This window comes from Aegilops tauschii, chromosome 5, assembly GCF_002575655.3.
Source record: "Aegilops tauschii subsp. strangulata cultivar AL8/78 chromosome 5, Aet v6.0, whole genome shotgun sequence".
NCBI classification, from domain to species: Eukaryota; Viridiplantae; Streptophyta; class Magnoliopsida; order Poales; family Poaceae; genus Aegilops; species Aegilops tauschii.
The window spans coordinates 579,298,330-579,322,407 of NC_053039.3; the positions used below are offsets into that span (position 1 = coordinate 579,298,330).

Sequence of the window (24,078 nt, forward strand, 5' to 3'; positions counted from 1 at the left end):
GCCTGATTCATCGACTCACCCGGACATCGAGTCCTTTGCTCCATCTGCACTCCATGTACGTACATGCCTACAGTCAACAAAAGTTCCGAAACTCCTTTAGAAATGAAGTTACACAAAACAACAATATATCTGCAGTGGTAATTGGTTAGGCCTACAAACCGTCATTCAGTGCAACCAGATCATAACAGGTCTCCATTTGAAAAGAAAAAAAAAGGCAGACACTTGGTGTACTTATTTGACAGTCACTAAATCCACAAATAGTCACATTATATTACAGCAGGATCGATCAATGCAATCAATCAGTCACAAAAATTACAGAAATTTTAACTAAATTCAGACTTACAGACATATCGCACGCCACAGACAAACCAATCACAACGTCCATGCATCAAACACAAACAGTGGCACATGCCGCTAATTACGACAAGCAGAAATTAAACACACTCACAGAAAGAGAAATCAGTGATTTTAAACGGAACTATGCACGCGGTTTTGGTTACACGCCCCCAGCTTGATGCTCGGGATCCCTTTCAAGGATGCCTGCATGAGAGAGCAAAGCCCAGAGGTGGGTGATGAACTCCCCGCCCCGCGCCAGCTGCTCAATGTGCTCATTGACATTGTCTGACGGCGCGACGTAGAGAATCATCTCGGCCCAGAAATCAGCCATCACCTTCCAGCGGGCGCCTTCTTCCATTTCCTCTAGTTGCCTCCCAAGTTTGACGCCGCTGTCAAAGATCGTCTTCGTCTCCTGTGGCAGTGTTAAATTCTTCATTTCCTCGTACTTGCTCGTTGACTTCTCCAGGACCGTGACTGCTTCTACTGCAGCTGCATCGAACTTGCTTCTTGTATCGTAGTGGTGCCCAGGAAGAAGCCTTGGCGCAGAGACCACCAAGTATGCACAATATTTCGACAGTTTTGTGGCAACACAAAAGGATACCTTGACTTCTGGTGCCGCAACTGGAGAAAGCGGTACCATCTCACAGTACCATGTTGCAATGTGCCAAGTCAAAATAATGTGTGTCTGATTCTGTATTCTCTGGGACCAGCTTGGATCCAGGTGCATTTCCCACTCACAGGCCCATAAGAGATGCTCTGCTCCATTGAACTGTAAAGAAGATCTCCCATTGCTTAGTGTGCCACTGGTTCGTTTAAGAGACCGGATAACTGCCTCCTTTACTTCATCAGGCAACTCAACAGATTTCGCAGCTTTCTGTCGGACCTGTAATGCCTGAACATTTGTTTGATGGAAGAACCTAACGTCCATAAGGTGAAAGAATTTCACCACTGTCCCCAGCTTTCTGTCGGATCTATGCTTTGACGGGTTAGGATTGTGGCTGACTGAATCAAGTAATGAGTACTGCCCAAGCTTGTGTTGCCAGTAGTGTTGGTATGGTGCAAACTTCACACCAATATTGGCAAGAATTTCCTTAATCCCATGATCCAATATGCAAGGCACACACCAATCTTGACGAAGCAACTTCCCCCTATGCTCGCTTTGTTTCTGTTGATTCTTGCTTGTTCCCTGATAGACTGACAAACAAATGATACTCTGCCCCAAATGCCCATCCAGTAAAACAACATCTGTAGGAATTCAAGTAAAGCAGTGGATACAAGTATCACTAATGTGATAACAACATCATCTCTACCTCTACTTATAATGTGGCTCGTGATAGCAGTAATGAATGCCGTGATAGATAAGCCGATGACAGAAATCAGGGACCAAATTGTTGCAGCCATTGATCCATAATAAATGACAGCATACTTGGTGAAGAAGAAATCATATGTATAGGCTAACTCAACCTCAAGCACCTTGAACACCCTGTTATAGTCCGTGGCATCATCATCATCCGACACCGACAGAAGCCCTTTGAAGACAAAATCGTGTGCCCTGTCTTTGGATTCGTCACAGGCAAACCCAAAGTAGCGCCTTCTCAGCAGATGAAAAAGAGAGAAGGAAAGGCATGCATCCTTTAGCTCTGGGCCTAGTGACTTGTCCTTGCACCGCCAAATCTCCCCAATGTCAATGACTTCATATTTTTCATCAGGATCTTCCGCTGTTAATCGCGTTGCATATGTTGGAGCATCAAACTTGGATTTGCTGACGGGCCACTCAACCAGGTAACGGCAGTTTTCCATGGTGACAGACGCATCCTTATTTTGCTCCTCATACATGTGATCAGCAACTATTTTGTTCCAGTGATATGAGTTACTTGCTAGATGACATACTGCAAATCTTTGTGCATATCTGACAAAAGCAAGTAAAACCATATAAAAAAGTGCCCAGGTGTAGCGCGTCCGCACACTGATCAAAAGGAGAAACGCATATGCACTGTACATAACAGCCTGGTAGAGGGATCTTGTTAGCTGTTTGTTGTCATCTAGATTATAGGCTGTGACAGAGTCGGTGCAACCATGAAGCATGATGAGAGATACGGCCCAGATGGGGTACATGGTGCTCTTCACCGGAGAAGACTGCATAGAACCAAGTATATAAGTTGCTACCGAGAAGGACAATGTAAACGCCCCAAAGACACCTTTCTGGAGCAACCAGTTTCTGCTTCGGCGCCGCTGGGACCCAAAGATGGCGAGGAGGAGTAGGACACCAGCAACCAATGATACAAGTACCTCGATCCTGATCATTGTTATTCTCGGATTCTTCCACAGGTCTCTTGCGCCATATGATAAGGTCGTCATTGTGGAATTCCAGAATTGTTTTTCCCTCCATGGGTCACGGTCACCATTAACCTTCAATGAGTAGAACTGTTGTAAGCTACAAATTAATCATCCTAAGAAGATTCAGATCTAAGAAAACATTCATCTTGATGTTCATCGTATGTTAATTGCAGGTATTGTCTAAGAAGTTGATCTCACATTCTGTTTCACCATATTCTAGTGTTTTGTCAGTTGCAAACAACCCACAAACTAACTCTGACACACAGACTAACTCGACCACCTCCAAAAAAATCTTTAACAAAAATGAAGGATGATGTGGATCCTGAGTCTAGAGAGTTTAGTCAGACTCAGATGAGCTATGGTAGAGAGAGAGAGAGAGAGAGAGAGAGAGAGAGAGAGATGGGCGGGACTCAAATGGACACGAATAAACGTTGTTCCTATATAAAAAAATTGCATACCTCGTCTTGACTCATTTCCGTAGCACCAATTGAGTTAAGATTTCTCCTTCGTTTCCTCCCAGGAGACGAGATAGAGCGCCCAGCCCAGGAGCTAGGTGTTTCAAATCAAAATGGAATGAATTATGCTTAGACAGGCAGAGTTCCAGATCGAAGCTACCTGCATATATCTTGTATACCATTCAGCAAGTCAATGCGTACATATATTTTGTTTTTATACGACTCATCCTGCCAAGACTAGACTAACAAGCAGTCTCATTCTCTACTCATGCAGAACATGGCCTTGTTAAACAGATGGTGTGGCGCATAGTATTGGTTGGGTAGGTTGTTAGAGGTTGTTAGGCTTGTTGTCAAGACAACGTGTGTCCCTCCCTCCCTCCCTTCCTCCCTCCCATCTCCTCCAAATTTCTACGGTCATCATCTTCATGATCATCATGTCGGCCTCCAGCTCCGCCGTTGCCTCCGGCCTAAACAACAATGTCTCCGAACCACTCACCCGAACCAACTATATTCTTTACTCATGCAGAACATGGCCTATTGCAGGTTGTTATTTTCAAGACATTAATCTTCAGTACACACCCCTTTAAAGAATGAATGGTAGAGATTAAAACATACCCCTTCACATAAAAGGGTATGATAGTCTATTTCTAATTTTTGGAATATTCAGCCCTAACCCGTCTGGATAAACTCAGCCCAATTTTACGTATGTTTATACTTCAGATTCTATATCTCATCACTTCTGAAATTCACAGATCCAATTAGGTTCTGTTTGGTTATGAATTTGACATGTTAATGCAATTGAAATCGGGTTATGAAGGATGAGTTTATCCAACCTTCAATTTTTGTCTTCGTTTGTGACGCTAGCAAATCTGATAAAAAAAAGGGGGATTGGGTCAGATCCAAAGCACTCGTTAGTTTCTACTAGGAAGGAGAAGACTACCTTCTAGTTCGCTGCGAAACTGCGAGGAGTCAGCCGCCGCTGCCAAACTGATCCAAAGAGAATGCATAAAAGGAAGGAAATCAACCATTAATTGGCAGGAGGAGAGAGGAGATGAGCAGGGAGATCGATGCACAGATGTCTTCGTTCTACAAGATTTATAGATGGGTTCTGGTTCTTGGAGGGCCTCATGGGGAATTAACTTAACCAAAATCAATTCTAGGTAAAAGAAAACACACAAGTACCTTTTTTAATATTGATGTTCTTGTCATTATGTAGTAAGGTCAATTTGATCTGCATTGGATCCACATGGCTAGCTGGCAGTTACAGAGGCCGAAGGGATTCCTAGATTGTACTAATCTTGCAAACAATGAAAAAAATGACTTTTTCTGCTGAAACTGTATCTTGCATAATACATATAGACAACTTAAACGGCATGCTCCCACCAAAAAAAAATGCTGCTGGCATTTCTTTCTCCGTACAACAAGTCCATACTTGGTTCAGTTCAGTGAGAGTTCAACATTTGACACTTAAGAAACCAGCAGTATATACAGGAAGGTCAAATTATGAGGTAGTAAACAAGCACATTTCAGGATTAGATGGGTGACATCAATCTGTTCTGATGCGTTTAGTAGGGGCTTAGCTGCCTGGCTCTCTTTTGAATATCATGTGATCATTGTGGAGTGGTCAATTGGATAATCTTTTAGTGTCTAGCGGTCAATTGGATAATCTTTTAGTGTCTAGCGGTCAATTGGATGCTCAATCCATGCATTGGGTCCCATGGGAGAACATGTCTGTTCCGGAGACCGAGGGGACATGGGAGTTCTTAAATAATTTTTTAATCTTGCGACGCTCGGAAAACGACAAATTTGGATGGTCAACTGCTGATGTCTGCACAGAAAGTCTGTAGTAGGTTTTGGGAGAAAATACGGCTGATAAAGTAATCCATGGTCCAATTTCATGTATTATGGTTCGTAAACTACACAACACAGGTTTCATTGCAGATGAAAAAGACTTCATATGGTATATTTGTGGTATGCAGCATTAGCATGATATGGGTACCTTGTGGCTTAGCCTCACTACTGTAGAAAACAACAGCTTGTCACTAACAATCTGGTTCAGCAGTCAGGCCTTCTTATCTTCCTCCTCTATTTCAGCATTGGGCACACCACAGTTAGCATGGTATTGACATTATTTATTGCGATTGAATATGTCAAAAGGGAGGGTATATAACAAACTTAAATTTTTCATAATATCCACGGACCAGGTCCATACCAGAACTAGGCACCTTTGTGGAGATGGTGGCAAAAAGGGTTGGGAAGGCATCCAAGGTGAGCTCGGAGACCTTCAACTTGGAGCACGCTCAACCTCGGCATTTTGTTGTCTATCAGCTGATGAAGATGCTAAGGTTGAAAACAATCATTCATCCTGATCACAAAAAAAAAAACTAACATTAGTAGGTTGATTCTTACAGGGAAAGTAAACTGTTTCTGTTTCTTCTGTTTCAATGGAAATCTTAAAGACTTTCTACTGTTCAGTGCAAAGAAACAAATATGAAAAGGTTTCTTTATGACTGAAACTATTCTGTAGTAAATGAAAGTAAGCAGGAAACTATCACTGGAGCACAAAATTTCCATTGGAAAACTCCAGGAAACAACGTAAAAACATATTTCTATTGACATGAATGAAACTGGAAGAAACATCTTTCAACGGAACTATTTCTTCTAGTTGGAAATCTATCTTGGCAGTGGAGTTTTGCTTGCAGTTAAAAAGATAATTAGTGATGTAAACCTGGACTGCAGAATAAAAGAAAAAAGAGGGTAAGTTGGGTACATTCTCATTTCTGGCACAAAAAATGGGTACCTTACAAACTACTAGTTACTTCCTTATAAACTCAAAATATATTTTGTTACAATCATGACGAGTAATTTATTTGTAGAGCAAATCAAGTGCTAACCATGTGGCTGGAATTCATAGCTAGCCGTTGCAAAATCACAGGGTGCAAAAAGCTAGTATGGTTCCTTCAAAGTAAGACCCCTGACCTGACAGACTTTCAGTTTTATGATACCAGCACTACTGGAAATCTGTGTGTCCTGGTAAGACATGATGCATATATAGAACTAGTAGAACTAGAAAGAGGAAGAAGAAACTAACAAACCAACAATCCCTTCCAGGGCACAGTATGCAGACATTTCTGCATTTTCCAACTTTCCAAACATGCTGCAACTTCCTCTATTACAAAGGACATTCTTGCCTTACAGAACGAATTACAAGTTTTGAGTTTGTACATACACAATAATACATCGGGCATACAGACGATAGCTCTCAGTTTCGGCTCACTTGCATACATTTTCTCTCCATTCGAATGAAATAAAGAATTGTTGGCTGGACAATGAAACAACATTGTAACTGACTAACTTGGTTGTATTTTTCTTCGTGGTCGAATTGCATAGAGGTGAAGGGTTGCCGCAGCCTCCCATCTGCCCAAATATTTTACATATATGAGGCCCAGCTACCCACCATGGAACAAAACCAAGAACTTAACACTTGTTGCATGTTTCTTTTCTATCTACAGAGGGGATGAATGGAAGAGGAAAAAATTATGGGCACAAAAACAGCTTCAAAATTACTCCAATGATGATTGATTTACATACAGTAGAAGTCAAAAGCAAATGATTGTAACAAAAAATTTCCTTACAAACCACTGTCCTTATATTCATACAGTTGAAGTCAAAAATTTCTACTGTTCAAATAATGTTTTTCAATTCATACAATAGGAATTTTAAAAAAATCATAAATTCAAAAAATTGTTCTTTGATTTAAATAATGTTTGTGGAATTTTAAAAAATGTTCATCAGTCCATATATTGTTCTTGGAGTTTCTTAATGTTCGTCAATTCAAAGAAAGCTCTTGGAATTACAAGAAGTGTTCCTAAATTAAAAAATATATCCATTCAAATAATGTCTCTTGGAATTTCAAAAAATGTATGTCAATCCAAATAAAGTTCTTAGAAATGCAGAAAATTTTCTTTATCAGTAATGTTCTTGGAAGTCAAAAAATTGTTCCTCAATTCAAATAATGTTCTTGGGATTTCCAAACATGTTTGTCAACTCACAGAAAGTTGTTTAACTCAAAAATTGTTCTTGGAAGTCAAAAAATGTTCCTCAATTCAAATAATGTTCTTTGGATTCCAAAAAATGTTCGTAAACTCAAATAATGTTCTTGGAAATCCAAAATTTGTTCTTTAATTCCAATAATTTTCTTGGATATGAAAAATATGTTCCTCAATTCAAATAATGTTCTTGGGATTTTGAAAATGTTCGCAAACTCAGGTAAAGTCCTTGGAAATCCAAATAATGTTCTTCATTTCAAATAATGTTCTTGGGAGGCAAAAAATGTTCCTAAGTTCTAATAATGTTCTTGGATTTTGTAAAAAGTTATTAACTAAAAAAAGTACTTGGAAATCCAAAAAAACTACTGTAAACAAAAAGTTGCCAATTTAAAAAAAATCACTATTCAAAAACTGTTCACATGTTTAAAGTTTGTTCCAAAATTAAAAAATGTTTGGGAATTTAAAAAAAGTGCTCCGTTTCCAAATTTTGTTCATTAAAAAATGTTTAGGAATTTCAAAATTTCTTCCCATTTCCATATTTGTTCACAAATTAGAAAAAGAAAATGTTTTCTCTTTTGAAATTTGTTCACATATTCCAAAAAAATCATGTTTCAAAATTTGTTCACAAATTCAGAAAATGTGGCATGTTTCATTTTTTTCACAAATTAAAAAATGTTTGGGAATTCCAAAAAATGTTCCTGTATCCAAATTTGTTCACATATTCATAAATGCTACTCAAAAAAAATTCACAAATTCAAAAAATGTTCATATTAGAACAGTAGACTCATATTAGTGTTTTTAATTTTCTGTAAGTGTTTTTTAAATGACATGTTGGAATTTTTGCCGCCCGGAAGACCCAAAAGTTCTGCCAAATGTTGAAAACAGGGGTATTATGGCAAATACCACAGTACACACTGAAATACATGTATTTTTTGAAGGGTTATTCTCTTAATTGTAGAAAATGGCATAAGTACAAGTATGATAAAGTTGGAGTGGCACGTATCTAAGCCATGTTTTTGTAATGGCATTTTCTCGAATCAGTGAAAGTTGCAATGGCATAGATCCAATTAACCCTATTATTTGTTGCATGTGGTTTTTTTGTTATCAAGCACTGCAGAATCTGTGAACTAGGAATTAAAGCATTATAAAAAAGCATTCTGTTGAGAAACAAAAAAGCATATCTACAAAACTAACAAGCACCAGAACATAAAACAGTCGAATTACTTACCTTCACTCTGTGTAGATCACGAACAACCACAAACTGCAAAATCTAACCTAAGCCTGCAGATAGAGACATAAAACACAAAGCCCAACATAATTGAAATACCTAGGGAACTTGAACAAAAAACAAGAAAACCCTAGGGGTGCTGGATCTGACGAACCTGGAGCAAGAACCGCAAAATTGAAGTGCTATTGCTTCACAAATTAGACACGAATCACCATTTGCCAACAAAGAAAAAGATCAGCAAAACCTAGCTACTACCCGAGAGAGATGACGAAGGGGTGAGGAGAAGAAGCAGAGCGAGAGCACCTACCGCCCCGAGAGCCACAAAGGAGCAAGGATTGACGGTGAATCGAGAGGAACAAGCAGTCCAATCTAGAGGAAGAAGCAGCTAGTCGCGCGAGGAAGGAAGGAAAAAGGAGCGGTGGTCGAGGGGATCCTGCGGAGTCGTAGAAACAAAACACCTTATAAGGGCTGGCCCAAATACGAGCGCAGGGTGTGCGGCGCCCCGATAATTTGGTGCAATGTGCGGCAAATAGGAGTTTCCGTAAAGCAACCGGTGTTTCTTTTCGAAATCACTAATTAAGGAGTACTCGTTGCAAAGAACACTCCAACTTCCCAGGTCGCGACAAGTGGCGCACTGTGCGCCACTTGTCGCGACCTGGGAGTTTTCCCTTTTTTCGTAGATCCGTTTATTCAAAATGTTTTATCTCTTAAACCGTGCGTCCAAATCTCGAAACGTTTTCACCATTGGATTCCTCGCGTCGAGATCTTCAAAACTAGATCCCATGTTGATAGGTTTTGACGAACTTTTTTCACGAAAAAAACGGACGTAAAAACCGAACCGGAAGCACGGTTTTTTCCCTTTCCGAAAGAGGCACGCCCGTGCCTCTCGCGAATCACAACCGTGCCTTGTTGGGGAACGTAGCAATAATTCAAAATTTTCTACGCATCACCAAGATCAATCTATGGAGTCATCTAGCAACGAGAGAGAGGAGTGCATCTACATACCCTTGTAGATCGCGAGCGGAAGCGTTCAAGAGAACGGGGTTGATGGAGTCGTACTCGTCGTGATCCAAATCACCGATGATCCTAGCGCCGAACGGACGGCACCTCCGCGTTCAACACACGTACGGAGCAGCGACGTCTCCTCCTTCTTGATCCAGCAAGGGGGGAGGAGATGTTGATGGAGATCCAGCAGCACGACGGCGTGGTGGTGGAAGTAGCGGGATTCCGACAGGGCTTCGCCAAGCGCTGCGGGAGGAGGGAAATGTGTCACGGGAGGGAGAGGGAGGCGCCAGGGCTTGGGTATTGCTGCCCTCCCCCTCCCCACATATATATAGGGGCAAGGGAGAAGGGGGGCGCAGCCTTGGCCCTTCCTCCAAGGAAAGGTGCGGCCAGGGAGGAGTCCATCCTCCCCAAGGCACCTAGGAGGTGCCTTCCCCCTTTAGGACTCTCCCTTTCCCTTATCTCTTGGCGCATAGGCCTCTTGGGGCTGGTGCCCTTGGCCCATATAGGCCAAGGCGCACACCCCTACAGCCCATGTGGCCCCCCGGGGCAGGTGGACCCCCTTGGTGGACCCCCGGACCCCTTTCGGCACTCCCGGTACAATACCGATAATGCGCGAAACTTTTCCGGCGACCAAAACAAGACTTCCCATATATAAATCTTTACCTCCGGACCATTCTGGAACTCCTCGTGACATCCGGGATCTCATCCGGGACTCCGAACAACTTTCGGGTTACCGCATACTAATATCTCTATAACCCTAGTGTCACCGAACCTTAAGTGTGTAGACCCTACGGGTTCGGGAGACACGCAGACATGACCGAGACGACTCTCCGGTCAATAACCAACAGCGGGATCTGGATACCCATGTTGGCTCCCACATGCTCCTTGATGATCTCATCGGATGAACCACGATGTCGAGGATTCAATCAATCCCGTATACAATTCCCTTTGTCTATCGGTATGTTACTTGCCCGAGATTCGATCGTCGGTATCCCAATACCTCGTTCAATCTCGTTACCGACAAGTCACTTTACTCGTACCGTAATGCATGATCCCGTGACTAACTCCTTAGTCACATTGAGCTCATTATGATGATGCATTACCGAGTGGGCCCAGAGATACCTCTCCGTCATACGGAATGACAAATCCCAGTCTCGATTCGTGCCAACCCAACAGACACTTTCGGAGATACCTGTAGTGCACCTTTATAGCCACCCAGTTACGTTGTGACGTTTGGTACACCCAAAGCATTCCTACGGTATCCGGGAGTTGCACAATCTCATGGTCTAAGGAAATGATACTTGACATTAGAAAAGCTCTAGCAAACGAACTACACGATCTTGTGCTATGCTTAGGATTGGGTCTTGTCCATCACATCATTCTCCTAATGATGTGATCCCGTTATCACTGACATCCAATGTCCATGGTCAGGAAACCATAACCATCTATTGATCAACGAGCTAGTCAACTAGAGGCTTACTAGGGACATGTTGTGGTCTATGTATTCACACATGTATTACGGTTTCCAGTTAATACAATTATAGCATGAACAATAGACAATTATCATGAACAAGGAAATATAATAATAACCATTTTATTATTGCCTCTAGGGCATATTTCCAACAGTCTCCCACTTGCACTAGAGTCAATAATCTAGTTCACATCACCATGTGATTAACGCTCAAAGTTCACTAGAGTCAATAATCTAGTCCACATCACCATGTGGTTAACACTCAATGAGTTCTAGGGTGTGATCATGTTATGCTTACGAGAGAGGTTTTAGTCAACGGGTCTGCAACATTCAGATCCGTGTGTGCTTTACAAATCTCTATGTCATCTTGTAGATGTAGCTACCACGCGCTACTTGGAGCTATTTCAAATAACTGCTCTACTATACAAATCCGGTTTACTACTCAGAGTCATCCGGATTAGTGTCAAAGTTTGCATCGACGTAACCCTTTACGACGAACTGTTTTACCACCTCCATAATCGAGAAAATTCCTTAGTCCACTAGATACTAAGGATAAGTTCGACCGCTGTCATGTGATCCATTCCCGGATCATTATTGTACCCCTTGACTAACTCATGGCAAGGCACACTTCAGGTGCGGTACACAGCATAACATACTGTAGGGCCTACGTCTAAAGCATAGGGGACGACCTTAGTCCTTTCTCTCTCTTCTGCCGTGGTCAGGTCTTGAGTCTTACTCAATACTCACACCTTGTAACACAACCAAGAACTCCTTCTTTGCTGATCTATTTTGAACTCCTTCAAAATCTTGTCACGGTATGTATTCATTTGAAAGTACTATTAAGCGTTTTTGATCTATCCTTATAGATCTTGATGCTCAATGTTCAAGTAGCTTAATCCAGGTTTTCCATTAAAAACACTTTTCAAATAACCCTGGATGCTTTCCAGAAATTCTACATCATTTCTGATCAACAATATGTTAACAACATATACTCATCAAAAATTCTATAGTGCTCCCACTCACTTCTTTGGAAATACAAGTTTCTCATGAACTTTGTATAAACCCAAAATCTTTGATCATCTCATCAAAGCGTTCATTCCAACTCCGAGATGCTTACTCCAATCCTTAGAAGGATTGTTGGAGCTTTGCATACTTGTTAGCATCTTTCAGGATTGACAAATCCTTCTGGTTGTATCACATACAACCTTTCCTCAAGAAAATCGTCGAGGAAACAATGTTTTGACATCCTATCTGCAAGATTTCATAAATAATGCAGTAACTGCTAATATAATTCTAATAGACTCTTAGCATCGCTACGAGTGAGAAAGTCTCATCGCAGTCAACTCCTTGAACTTGCCGGAAAACATCTTAACGACAAGTCGAGCTTTCTTAATGGTGACACTTACCATCATTGTATGTCTTCCCTTTAAAATCCATCTGTACCCAACAGCCTTACGACCATCAAGTAGTTCTTTCAAAGTCTATACTTTGTTTTCATACATGGATCCTCTCGGATTTTATGGCCTCGAGCCATTCGTCGGAATCCGGGCCCACCATCGCTTCTCCATAGCTCGTAGGTTCATTGTGTTGGAAATATGCCCTAGAGGCAATAATAAATTGGTTATTATTATATTTCCTTGTTCATGATAATCGTTTATTATCCATGCTAGAATTGTATTGATAGGAAACTCAGATACATGTGTGGATACATAGACAACACCATGTCCCTAGTAAGCCTCTAGTTGACTAGCTCGTTGATCAATAGATGGTTACGGTTTCCTGACCATGGACATTGGATGTCGTTGATAACGGGATCACATCATTAGGAGAATGATGTGATGGACAAGACCCAATCCTAAGCCTAGCACAAGATCGTGTAGTTCGTTTGCTAAGAGGTTTTCTAATGTCAAGTAACATTTCCTTAGACCATGAGATTGTGCAACTCCCGGATACCGTAGGAATGCTTTGGGTGTACCAAACGTCACAACGTAACTGGGTGGCTATAAAGGTGCACTACAGGTATCTCCGAAAGTGTCTGTTGGGTTGGCACGAATCGAGACTGGGATTTGTCACTCCGTGTAAACGGAGAGGTATCTCTGGGCCCACTCGGTAGGACATCATCATAATGTGCACAATGTGACCAAGGAGTTGATCACGGGATGATGCGAGTTACAGAACGAGTAAAGAGACTTGCCGGTAACGAGATTGAACAAGGTATCGGGATACCGACGATCGAATCTCGGGCAAGTAACATACCGATAGACAAAGGGAATTGTATACGGGATTGATTGAATCCTCAACATCGTGGTTCATCCGATGAGATCATCGAGGAGCATGTGGGAGCCAACATGGGTATCCAGATCCCGCTATTGGTTATTGACCGGAGAGTCGTCTCGGTCATGTCTGCATGTCTCCCGAACCCGTAGGGTCTACACACTTAAGTTTCGGTGACGCTAGGGTTGTAGAGATATTAGTATGCGGTAACCCGAAAGTTGTTCGGAGTCCCGGATGAGATCCCGGACATCACGAGGAGTTCCGGAATGGTCCGGAGGTAAATATTTATATATGGGAAGTCTTGTTTTGGTCGCCGGAAAAGTTTCGCACTTTATCGGTATTGTACCGGGAGTGCCGAAAGGGGTCCGGGGGTCCACCAAGGGGGTCCACCAGCCCCGGGAGGGGGCCACATGGGCTGTAGGGGGTGCGCCTTGGCCTATATGGGCCAAGGGCACCAGCCCCAAGAGGCCCATGCGCCAAGAGATAAGAAAAACGGAGAGTCCTAAAGGGGGAAGGCACCTCCGAGGTGCCTTGGGGAGGAAGGACTCCTCCCTGGCCGCACCCTTCCTTGGAGGAAGGGCCAAGGCTGCGCCCCCCCCTCTCCCTTGGCCCTATATATAGTGGGGGGGAGGGAGGGCAGCAATATCCTAGCCCCTGGCGCCTCCCTCTCCCTCCCGTGACACCTCTCCCTCCCGTTAGTGCTTGGCGAAGCCCTACCGGGATCCCCGCTACTTCCACCACCACGCCGTCGTGCTGCTGGATCTCCATCAACCTCTCCTCCCCCCTTGCTGGATCAAGAAGGAGGAGACGTCGCTTCTCCGTATGTGTGTTGAACGCGGAGGTGCCGTCCGTTCGGCGCTAGGATCATCGGTGATTTGGATCACGACGAGTACGACTCCATCAACCCCGTTCTCTTGAACGCTTCCGCTCGCGATCTACAAGGGTATGTAGATGCACTCCCCTTCCCCTCGTTGCTAGATTACTCCATAGATTGATCTTGGTGATGCGTAGAAAATTTTGAATTTCTGCTACGTGCCCAACAGTGGCATCATGAGCTAGGTCTATGCGTAGTTTCTATGCACGAGTAGAACACAAAGTAGTTGTGGGCGTCGATGTTGCCAATTCTTCTTGCCGCTACTAGTCTTATCTTGTTTCGGCGGCATTGTGGGATGAAGCGGCCCGGACCGACCTTACACGTACGCTTACGTGAGACAGGTTCCACCGACTGACATGCACTAGTTGCATAAGGTGGCTAGCGGGTGTCTGTCTCTCCCACTTTAGTCGGAACGGATTCGATGAAAAGGGTCCTTATGAAGGGTAAATAGAAATTGGCATATCACGTTGTGGTTTTACGTAGGTAAGAAACGTTCTTGCTAGAAACCTATACAAGCCACGTAAAAACTTGCAACAACAATTAGAGGACGTCTAACTTGTTTTTGCAGCATGTGCTATGTGATGTGATATGGCCAGAAGATGTGATGAATGATATATGTGATGTATGAGATTGATCATATTCTTGTAATAGGAATCACGACTTGCATGTCGATGAGTATGACAACCGGCAGGAGCCATAGGAGTTGTCTTTATTTTTTCTATGACCTGCGTGTCATTGATTAACGCCATGTAAATTACTTTACTTTATTGCTAAGCGCGTTAGCCATAGAAGTAGAAGTAATCGTTGGCGTGACAACTTCATGAAGACACAATGATGGAGATCATGATGATGGAGATCATGGTGTCATGCCGGTGACAAAGATGATCATGGTGCCCCGAAGATGGAGATCAAAGGAGCAAAATGATTTGGCCATATCATGTCACTATTTGATTGCATGTGATGTTTATCATGTTATGCATCTTATTTGCTTAGAACGACGGTAGTAAGTAAGATGATCCCTCACTAAAAAAATTCAAGAGACGTGTTCCCCCTAACTGTGCACCGTTGCGAAGGTTCGTTGTTTCGAAGCACCACGTGATGATCGGGTGTGATAGATTCTAACGTTCGAATACAACGGGTGTTGACGAGCCTAGCATGTACAGACATGGCCTCGGAACACATGCAAAACACTTAGGTTGACTTGACGAGCCTAGCATGTACAGACATGGCCTCGGAACACAAGAGACCGAAAGGTCGAGCATGAGTCGTATAGAAGATACGATCAACATGGAGATGTTCACCGATGATGACTAGTCCGTCTCACGTGATGATCGGACACGGCCTAGTTTGACTCGGATCATGTATCACTTAGATGACTAGAGGGATGTCTATCTGAGTGGGAGTTCAATAATCAGATGAACTTCATTATCATGAACATAGTCAAAAGGTCTTTGCAAATTATGTCATAGCTTGCGCTTTAGTTCTACTGTTTAAGATATGTTCCTAGAGAAAATTTAGTTGAAAGTTGATAGTAGCAATTATGCGGACTGGGTCCGTAAACTGAGGATTGTCCTCATTGCTGCACAGAAGGCTTATGTCCTTAATGCACCGCTCGGTGTGCTGAACCTCAGCGTCGTCTGTAGATGTTGCGGAACATCTTACATACACGTTTTGATAACTACGTGATAGTTTAGTGCGTAATGCTAACGGTTTAGAATTGTGGCACCAAAGACGGTTTTTGAAACGTCGCAGAACATATGAGATGTTCCGAAGACTGAAATTGGGATTTCAGACTAGTGCCCACGTCAAGAGGTATGAGACCTCTGACAAGTTTCTTAAGCCTGCAAACGAAGGGAGAAAAGCTCAATCGTTGAGCATGTGCTCAGATTGTCTGAGTACTACAATCACTTGAATCGAGTGGGAGTTAATCTCCCAGATGAGATAGTGATGGTTCTCCATAGTCACTGCCACCAAGCTATTAGAGCTTCGTGATGAACTATAACATATCAGGGATAGACATGATGATCCTTGAGCAACTCGCGATGTTTGACACCGCGAAAGTAGAAATCAAGAAGGAGCATCAATTGTTGATGGTTAGTAAAACCACTAGTTTCTAGAAGGGCAAGGGCAAAAGGGATACTTCATGAAACAGCAAATCATTTGCTGCTCTAGTGAAGAATCCCAAGGTTGAACCCAAACCCGAGACTAAGTGCTTCTGTAATGAGAGGAACGGTCACTGAAGCAGAACTACCCTAGATACTTGGTAGATGAGAAGGCAGGCAAGGTCGACAGAAGTATGAATGTGTACTTTACTAGTACTCCTAGCAGCACCAGGGTATTGGATACCGGTTCGGTTGCTAAGTGTTAGTAACTCGAAATAAAAGCTGCGGAATAAACGGAGACTAGCTAAAGGTGAGATGACGATATGTGTTGGAAGTGTTTCCAAGGTTGATGTGATCAAGCATCGCATGCTCCCTCTACCATCGAGATTGGTGTTAAACCTAAATAATTGTTATTTGGTGTTGAGCATAAACATGATTGGATTATGTTTATCGCAATACGGTTATTCATTTAAGGAGAATAATGGTTACTCTGTTTATTTGAATAATACCTTCAATGGTCTTGCACCTAAAATGAATCTCGATCGCAGTGATACACATGTTCGTGCCAAAAGATATAAAATAGTAATGATAGTTCCACATACTTGTGGCACTGCCATTTGAGTCATATTGGTATAAAACGCATGAAGAAGCTCCATGTAGATGGATCTTTGGACTCAGTCGTTTTTGAAAAGATTGAGACATGCGAACCATGTCTATTGGTATATATGCATGAAGAAACTCCATGCAGATGGATCGTTTGGACTCACTTGATTTTGAATCACTTGAGACATGCAAATCATACCACATGGGCAAGATGACTGAAAGGCCTCGTTCTCAGTAAGATGGAACAAGAGAGCAACTTATTGGAAGTAATACATTTTGATGTATGCAGTCCAATGAGTGCTGAGGCATGCAGTGGTCGTTATGTTCTTACTTCACAGATGATTTGAGTAGATGCTGAGTGTATTTACTTGATGAAACACAAGTCTGAATTATTGAAAGGTTCAAGTAATCTCAGAGTGAAGTTGAAGATCGTCATGACAAGAGGATAAAATGTCTGTGATATGATCATAGAGATGAGTATCTGAGTTACGAGTTTGGCACACAATTAAGACATTGTGGAAAGTGTTTCACAATTAATACCGCCCGGAACACCATAGTGTGATGGTGTGTCCGAACATCATAACTGCACCCTATTGGATATGGTGCATACCATGATGTTTCTTATCGAATTACCACTATCGTTTATGGGTTAGGCATTAGGGATAACCGCATTCACTTTAAAAGGGGCACCACGCAATTCCGTTGAGACGACACCGTTTAGAGAAACCTAAGTTGTCGTTTCTTAAAAGTTTGGGGCTGCGATGCTTATGTGAAAAAGTTTCAGGCTGATAAGCTCGAACCCAAAGCGGATATATGCATCTTCATAGAACACCCAAAACAGTTGGGTGTACCTCCTATTTCAGATCTGGAAGCGAAAGTAATTGCTTCTAGAAACAGGTCCTTTCTCGAGGAAAAGTTTCTCTCGAAAGAATTGAGTGGGAGGATGGTGGAGACTTGATAAGGTTATTGAACCGTCACTTCAACTAGTGTGTAGCAGGGCACAGGAAGTTGTTCCTGTGGCACCTATACCAATTGAAGTGGAAGCTTATGATAGTAATCATGAAACTTCGGATCAAGTCACCAGCAAACCTCGTAGGACGACGAGGATGCGTGCTACTTCAGAGTGGTACGTGATTCTGTCTTGAAAGTCATGTTGTTAGACAACAATGAACCTACGAGCTATGGAGAAGCGATGGTGGGCCCATATTCCGACAAATGGTTAGAAGCCATGAAATCCGAGATAAATGGATCTTTGAGAAGAAGACGGACATGGACGGTAATGTTACCGTCTATGAAGCTCGACTTGTGGAAAAGAGTATTTTCACAAGTTCAAGGAGTTGACTACGATGAGATTTTCTCATCCGTAGCGATGCTTAAGTCCGTTGGAATCATGTTAGCATTAGCTGCATTTATGAAATCTGGCAGATGGATGTCAAAACAAGTTTCCTTACCAGTTTTCGTAAGGAAAGGTTGTATGTGATACAATCAGAAAGGTTTTGTCGATCCTAAGGATGCTAAAAGGTATGCTAGCTCCAGCGATCCTTCCATGGACTAGAGCAAGCATCTCGGAGTCAGAATATAAGCTTTGATGGAGCGATCAAAGTTTTTGGGTTTATACAAAGTTTGTTAGAAACTTGTATTTACAATAAAGTGAGTGGAGCGCTACAACATTTCTGATAAGTATATGTGAATGACATATTGTTGATCCGAAATGATGTAAAAATTTCTGGAAAGCATAAAGGGTTGTTTGAAAGGAGTTTTTCAAAGGAAGACCTGGATAAAGCTGCTTACATATTGGGCATCAAGATCTATAGAGATAGATCAAGACGCCCGATGATACTTTCAAAGAACGCACACCTTGACATGTTTTTGAAAGCGTTCAAAATAGATCAGCAAAGAAGGAGTTCTTGGCTGTGTTACAAGGTGTGAGTATTGAGTAAGACTCCAGACCTGACCACAGCAGAAGAGAGAGAAAGGACGAAGGTCGTCCCCTATGCTTCAGACATAGGCTCTATAGTATGCTATGCTGTGTACCGCACATGAAGTGTGCCTTGCCATGAGTTGGTCAAGGGGTACAATAGTGATCCGGGAATGGATCACATGACAGCAGTCGAACTTATCCTTAGTATCTAGTGGACTAAGGAATTTTCTCGATTATGGAGGTGAAAAGGAGTTCGTCGTAAAGGGTTACGTCGATGCGAACTTTGACACTAATCCGGATGACTCTGAGTAGTAAACCGGATTCGTATAGTAGAGCAGTTATTTGAAATGGCTCCAAGTAGCGCGTGGTAGCATCCACAAGATGACATAGATATTCGTAAAGCACACACGGATCTGAAAGGTTCAGACCCGTTGACTAATAACCTCTCTCACAAGCATAACATGATCAAACCAGAACTCATTGAGTGGTAATCACATAGTGATGTGAACTAGATTGTTGACTCTAGTAAACTCTTCGGATGTTGGTCACATGGTGATGTGACCTGTGAGTGTTAATCACATGGTGATGTGAACTAGATTATTGACTCTAGTGCAAGTGGGAGACTGTTGGAAATATGCCTAGAGGCAATAATAAATTGGTTATTATTATATTTCCTTGTTCATGATAATCGTTTATTATCCATGCTAGAATTGTATTGATAGGAAACTCAGATACATGTGTGGATACATAGACAACACCATGTCCCTAGTAAGCCTCTAGTTGACTAGCTCGTTGATCAATAGATGGTTACGGTTTCCTGACCATGGACATTGGATGTCGTTGATAACGGGATCACATCATTAGGAGAATGATGTGATGGACAAGACCCAATCCTAAGCCTAGCACAAGATCGTGTAGTTCGTTTGCTAAGAGCTTTTCTAATGTCAAGTATCATTTCCTTAGACCATGAGATTGTGCAACTCCCGGATACCGTAGGAATGCTTTGGGTGTACCAAACGTCACAACGTAACTGGGTGGCTATAAAGGTGCACTACAGGTATCTCCGAAAGTGTCTGTTGGGTTGGCACGAATCGAGACTGGGATTTGTCACTCCGTGTAAACGGAGAGGTATCTCTGGGCCCACTCGGTAGGACATCATCATAATGTGCACAATGTGACCAAGGAGTTGATCACGGGATGATGTGAGTTACGGAACGAGTAAAGAGACTTGCCGGTAACGAGATTGAACAAGGTATCGGGATACCGACGATCGAATCTCGGGCAAGTAACATACCGATAGACAAAGGGAATTGTATACGGGATTGATTGAATCCTCAACATTGTGGTTCATCCGATGAGATCATCGAGGAGCATGTGGGAGCCAACATGGGTATCCAGATCCCGCTGTTGGTTATTGACCGGAGAGTCGTCTCGGTCATGTCTGCGTGTCTCCCGAACCCGTAGGGTCTACACACTTAAGGTTCGGTGACGCTAGGGTTGTAGAGATATTAGTATGCGGTAACCCGAAAGTTGTTCGGAGTCCCGGATGAGATCCCGGACGTCACGAGGAGTTCCGGAATGGTCCGGAGGTAAAGATTTATATATGGGAAGTCTTGTTTTGGTCGCCGGAAAAGTTTCGCACTTTATCGGTATTGTACCGGGAGTGCCGAAAGGGGTCCGGGGGTCCACCAAGGGGGTCCACCAGCCCCGGGGGGGCACATGGGCTGTAGGGGGTGCGCCTTGGCCTATATGGGCCAAGGGCACCAGCCCCAAGAGGCCCATGCGCCAAGAGATAAGAAAAACAGAGAGTCCTAAAGGGGGAAGGCACCTCCGAGGTGCCTTGGGGAGGAAGGACTCCTCCCTGGCCGCACCGTTCCTTGGAGGAAGGGCCAAGGCTGCGCCCCCCCCCTCTCCCTTGGCCCTATATATAGTGGGGGGAGGGAGGGCAGCAATATCCTAGCCCCTGGCGCCTCCCTCTCCCTCCCGTGACACCTCTCCCTCCCGTTAGTGCTTGGCGAAGCCCTACCGGGATCCCCGCTACTTCCACCACCACGCCGTCGTGCTGCTGGATCTCCATCAACCTCTCCTCCCCCCTTGCTGGATCAAGAAGGAGGAGACGTCGCTGCTCCGTACGTGTGTTGAACGCGGAGGTGCCGTCCGTTCGGCGCTAGGATCATCGGTGATTTGGATCACGACGAGTACGACTCCATCAACCCCGTTCTCTTGAACGCTTCCGCTCGCGATCTACAAGGGTATGTAGATGCACTCCCCTTCCCCTCGTTGCTAGATTACTCCATAAATTGATCTTGGTGATGCGTAGAAAATTTTGAATTTCTGCTACGTGCCCAACACATTGTTGTCTAGCAACATGACTTCCAAGACAGGATTACGTACCACTCTGAAGTAGTACGCATCCTTGTCGTCCTATGAGGTTTGGTAGTGACTTGATCTGAAGTTTCATGATCACTATCATAAGCTTCCACTTCAATTGGTGTAGGTGCCACAGGAACAACTTCCTGTGCCCTGCTACACATTAGTTGAAGTGACGGTTCAATGACCTCATCAAGTCTCCACCATCCTCCCACTCAATTCTTTCGAGAGAAACTTTTCCTCGAGAAAGGACCCGTTTCTAGAAACAATCACTTTTGCTTCCAGATCTGAAATAGGAGGTATACCCAACTGTTTTGGGTATTCTATGAAGATGCATTTATCCGCTTTGGGTTCGAGCTTATCAGCCTGAAACTTTTTTCACATAAGCATCGCAGCCCCAAACTTTTAAGAAACGACAGCTTAGGTTTCTCTAAACCATAGTTCATACGGTGTCGTCTCAACAGAATTGCGTGGTGCCCTATTTAAAGTGAATGCGGTTGTCTCTAATGCCTAACCCATAAACGATAGTTGTAATTCGATAAGAGACATCATGGTATGCACCATATCCAATAGGGTGCAGTTATGATGTTCGGACACACCATCACAATATGGTGTTCCAGGCGGTATTAGTCGTGAAACAATTTCCACAATTTCTTAATGGATGACTCAGGAACCACTTTATCCTGAGGGACACCCAAAAAGAATTGAACAAGACTCTCAAAGAGTTAACACTGATGCACCTAGTCCTTCTAAAAAGAAAAAGAAGAAGAAAAATGAAAGGACTTTGCATGCCTCTAGTGAACCTGAAGTAGAAAAACCTCCTGATAATGATAATGAAGTTTCTATCTCTGATGCTGAAACTCAATCTGGTAGTGAACACTCACCTTCTGATAATGAAAAAGATAATGATGAGGTTCGGGAAGATACTCAAACAAATAATAAAGAACCAGACAATGATGTTGAGATAGAACCAGTAGTTGATCTTGATAACCCACAACCCAAGAATAAAAGATATGATAAAAGAGACTTTGTTGCTAGAAAACACGGTAAGGAAAGAGAACCATGGGTTCAAAAACCTATACCATTTCCACCTAAGTCAACTAAATATAAAGATGATGAAGAATTTAAACGCTTTGCTGGGATGCTGAGGCCAGTCTTTTTTGCATACTCACTTGACTGATATCTTAAAAATGCCTCCTTATGCAAAGTACATGGAAGACATCATCACCAATAAGAGAAAAATACCGGAAGCTAAAATCTCCACCATGGTAGATAATTATACTTTTAAAGATGGAGTACCTAAAAAACTCGGAGATCCGGGAATACCAACTATACCTTGCTCCATCAAAAGAAAATATGTGAAAACTGATTTATGTGATTTGGGAGCTGGTGTTAGTGTTATGCCTTTCTCTTTATATAAAAGACTTGATTTGAATAAACTCACACCTACTAAAATATCTTTGCAAATGGCTGACAAATCAACTGCCATACTTATCGATATTTGTGAGGATGTGCCCGTTGTTGTTGCTAATGTTACTATTTTGACTGACTTTGTTATACTTGAGATGCCCGAGGACGACAACATGTTGATTATCCTTGGTAGACCCTTGTTGAATACTGCAGGGGTTGTTATTGATTGCAATAAAAGCAAGGTCACTTTCCATATCAATGGTAATGAGCATACGGTGCACTTTCTGAAGAAACAATTCCAAGTGAATGGTATTAATGTTATTGAAAAATCCCCGACAATCACTATTGGAAGTTTTCAACTACCTCTACCTACTGTTAAAAAATATGAAATGCTTATTGTTGGGGACATTCATATCCCCGTTGAGGTAACTTAGTGATTTACGAAATTTCTTCGGATTCATGCTAATCGAAAGTGGTTGTTAATAAGACTTGATCAACCTTATTAATTGATCATTTTTGAGAGGTATGAAGTTGATTAATTTAGTGAGCACTACCTTTTGTTTTTTGTTTTTATTATTTAAATAAAATAAAATGCCATGTTTTGTCTGTTTTCTGAATTTTCCGTGCAATAAAAAATGACCCAAAAATAAAAGTTCTCATAATGCTCTAAAAATTTAATACGATTTTTTTCTGAATATTTAAGAATTTTTTGTGCAAATAACATAAGAGGGAGGTGCACCAGGTGGGCACAACCCACTTGGGCGCGCCAGGACCCCCACGCGCGCCCTGGTGGGTTGTGGTCCTCACATGGGCCCCCCTCACTTATCTCTTCATCCCACATCACCACCTACCTCCAGAAAAAAATCACCATTGCTCTCTCTCTCTCATGTTCTTGCTCCCGAACTCGCGGATTTCGATCTCTTTGCTCGAAGCTCCGTTTCCGAAACTGTTTCGGGGGATTGTTGCTTGGTATGTGACTCCTCCGTTGGTCCAATTAGTTTTTTCTTTAGTGGTTTGTATTTTGTATAATTAGTTGCTCTTTGTGCTGCTGTAGATGAGCTTGCATGTTGAATTCTTAGAGTTCTAAGTAGTTTGAATGCTTGCTATGGCCTCTATGCATCCCTATGAGTTGTCGCTTTCAATCTTGTGAAGTTTTGTTAACAAATTTTTGTGGCCCAAAATTTTTCGGAAAATTGCATGTGAATATGATGAACCTCTTTGGAAGGAGTTCTTCGAGGAGGAGATCCTTGGAGGCATCTTCTAGTAGCAGCTCCGCTCATTGGTCTTGTGGTGAACCAAGTGAAAGTTCGATACGAGATGCCGCCACCAAAACATGCTTATGGCCATGCAACGATTATATGGTGCGTGTAGGCATTAAGGAATAATTTGAGCAGTATGTTCACAATGTCGAACTCGGTCCCTACATTTCAGATAAGTGCAACCAACACCTCAACCTCACTGAATCATTTACCAAAGAATTTAAATTCCATCTCCGGGAGTCGAGGGTGTCGTTTAAACTGTACTAAAATCAATTTACCATATCTCTAGAAAGATTTGCCTACTACGGCAAAATCCCATTCTGGGGTTCGCTTGACGAACCACCAAGATCTGTGTTTGAGATATTCTTGACTAGTCTTTGCTAT

General features: G+C 42.6%; 1 protein-coding gene across 2 annotated transcripts; it reads right to left on the reverse strand.

Moving 5' to 3' along the window:
- Window positions 1-250: 250 nt before the first annotated feature.
- LOC120965473 (uncharacterized) lies at window positions 251-5,514 on the reverse strand. Of its 2 annotated transcripts, XR_012183509.1 has the most exons (3): window positions 5,341-5,497; window positions 3,132-5,213; window positions 251-2,745 (listed from the first exon to the last, which is right to left on the reverse strand). XR_012183509.1 is itself a non-coding variant. In XM_045229406.2 (2 exons), the coding sequence occupies exons 1-2, from the start codon at window positions 3,144-3,146 to the stop codon at window positions 1,402-1,404; spliced, it is 1,359 nt and encodes a 452-aa protein (XP_045085341.1). In that variant the 5' UTR covers window positions 3,147-5,514; the 3' UTR covers window positions 251-1,401. The 2 variants fall into 2 exon arrangements, 1 of the variants encoding a protein (XP_045085341.1); XM_045229406.2 differs by having other exon boundaries at window positions 3,132-5,514.
- Window positions 5,515-24,078: the final 18,564 nt, after the last annotated feature.